The 2,169-nt window shown below is 37.6% G+C and overlaps 1 protein-coding gene across 1 annotated transcript in view; it reads left to right on the top strand.

Moving 5' to 3' along the window:
• mcm9 (minichromosome maintenance 9 homologous recombination repair factor) overlaps positions 1-1,688 on the top strand; it is a gene marked incomplete at its 3' end in the record, with an annotated part of 15,164 nt that extends 13,476 nt beyond the window's left edge. The window contains 2 exon segments of the mRNA XM_014025280.1: positions 1,300-1,419; positions 1,514-1,688. Of these exon segments, the coding sequence (XP_013880734.1) occupies positions 1,300-1,419; positions 1,514-1,688 (295 nt within the window).
• Positions 1,689-2,169: the final 481 nt, after the last annotated feature.

Below are 2,169 nucleotides of genomic sequence, written 5' to 3' on the forward strand. Positions count from 1 at the left end.
GCTCAGACAACTGTTAGTTTGTCCTCTTCTGTGGGACAGTCAGACAGTGGAGGACATTTCAGACTTCACATGTAGCGTTCTCTCCTCCATTAAAGTGTCTTTTGTGTAAATAAATGATTGCATAGTCTTTTATGAATCAACTTGAACTCGTCTGAACGTTCACTTATTGTGTCACTTTTCACTTCGCACAGTCAAGATATTAACAAGTTATGAGAAATACAGTACCTTGGTAAAAGTTTCCTCATAAACTTGTGTATGAGAGATGTGGGAAAAGCTTAATTCACCTTAAGCTCACTCCTACACTCTGGTACTATCATAAGGAATCACTAACATTACATTTGATTCTCAGCTGAACTTGAGGCCAAGACAACTTTAAGATTTGCCCTCGGACGTGGTAGCAGGAAACGAAGCTTCGAGCAGCTCGAACCAAAACTACTGTATGTAAACATCTGACTGAAACTGTTCACCTGTATAAATGTGTGAAACATGTCAGTCTAACAAAATCCTTTAGTTTTGTTACCAATATTTATAAATTTTAGAAACATCTTAATGTAATTCACAGTGATGGAATGTTTTAGGTGAAGTAGTTTTTTTTCTTTCTTCTTAATAAGTTCTATTGAACAGAAGGTAACAGAAACATTACAAATAAACAATTATCATACACTCAAAAGAGTGTGCAGAAGTAAACACTTACATTATCCCACCTCTTCTCCTGTAACCTTATTCCATCACTTCTTAATGATCAAGAAAATTATAAAAAACTAATGTATCAACAACACTTTCTCTGTCTATTCCTTTTTAGTTTAAACCTTTGAAACTTGAGACAGTTTGTTTCAAGATCAAACTCCCAATTTATAAGTTTGTCCTTAATGTTTATAATTTTACCAACAACCCAAGTTAGAATTAGTTTCTACTATTTACAGAATTAGTTCCTTTGAGAATGTCTTCTATATCAAAATAAATGTGTTACTGCATGATATCCTTGACTCATTTAAAATCAATCAAACTGAATCGTGAATCGAATCAAATCAAATCGATTCAGTTTGGGATATCTGAATCAATACCCAGCCCTAGTTTGAACTGGATGTTGGTTTTCTAGWTTTTCTCTGACTTGACACAACCTCAGTCAGGATATCCATATTTTTTTCTCTGAGGTTTCCATAAGATGAAAGTTGATCTGGTTTCTCTAACCACAGATGGTTTAATTTTGTTCCTGGTTCTGGTTCTGCAGGACTGAAGTAGCTGTGGACTGGTTTTATTTTTAACCTCTTGTATGTTGAACCTTTGATACGTTTCCAGGAGAGTGTCACATGTTGCTGGTTGGTGATCCTGGTACGGGGAAGTCTCAGTTTCTGAAGTATGCAGCTAAGATCATAGCTCGCTCCGTGCTCACCGCTGGGATCGGATCCACGAGTGCTGGTGAGGCTGCTTTATTTCCTCTTTAGAATGAACACTTTAACAGAAGTGCAGCGCAGGTTGTTTGTGTTTTAACGCCACCCTGGATGTGCTGAAGGTCTGACAGTGGCTGCAGTGAAGGATGGAGGGGATTGGCACCTGGAGGCCGGAGCCCTGGTTCTGTCTGATGGTGGTTTGTGCTGCATCGACGAGTTCAACAGCATCAAGGAGCACGATCGCATCAGCATTCATGAAGCTATGGAGCAGCAGTCCATCAGTGTGGCTAAAGCTGGGTATGAAGGACACAAACCCCTCCAACACATCTGGAAGAATARTGTTTAAGAGCAGAAGGATGTGTCCAGTCAATGAGGAAAACCAGATATAACCTTTACTGCAGATGAGTGAAGTAAACAGTTTTGAGTTTTATCTTCTCTAAAAGCCGAACCAGGAAGTAGATCTTKAGATTTACCTTCCTCTTGAAGTCACCTGTGCAACACATCCATGTTGTTTAATACAGATGTTCTTAACCTTTTTGACCTCYGGGCCCAATTTGTTGAACATAAAGAGGCACAAGACCCAGTCAGACATTACCAATGTATGGATCAAAATATAATTATTCTAAATCTTGGTTTAATTTTTATTGTATTTACATCATAACTAAACTATCATAACTAACATAACTAAATTAAATACACTTACAGTTTAAAAGTAAAACTCCTGTCAAATAATCACAAGACGTGATTATAACAAACAATTTTATGTTGTAAACTGCCC

Source organism: Austrofundulus limnaeus, unplaced genomic scaffold, assembly GCF_001266775.1.
Source record: "Austrofundulus limnaeus strain Quisiro unplaced genomic scaffold, Austrofundulus_limnaeus-1.0 Scaffold465, whole genome shotgun sequence".
Taxonomy (NCBI): Eukaryota; Metazoa; Chordata; class Actinopteri; order Cyprinodontiformes; family Rivulidae; genus Austrofundulus; species Austrofundulus limnaeus.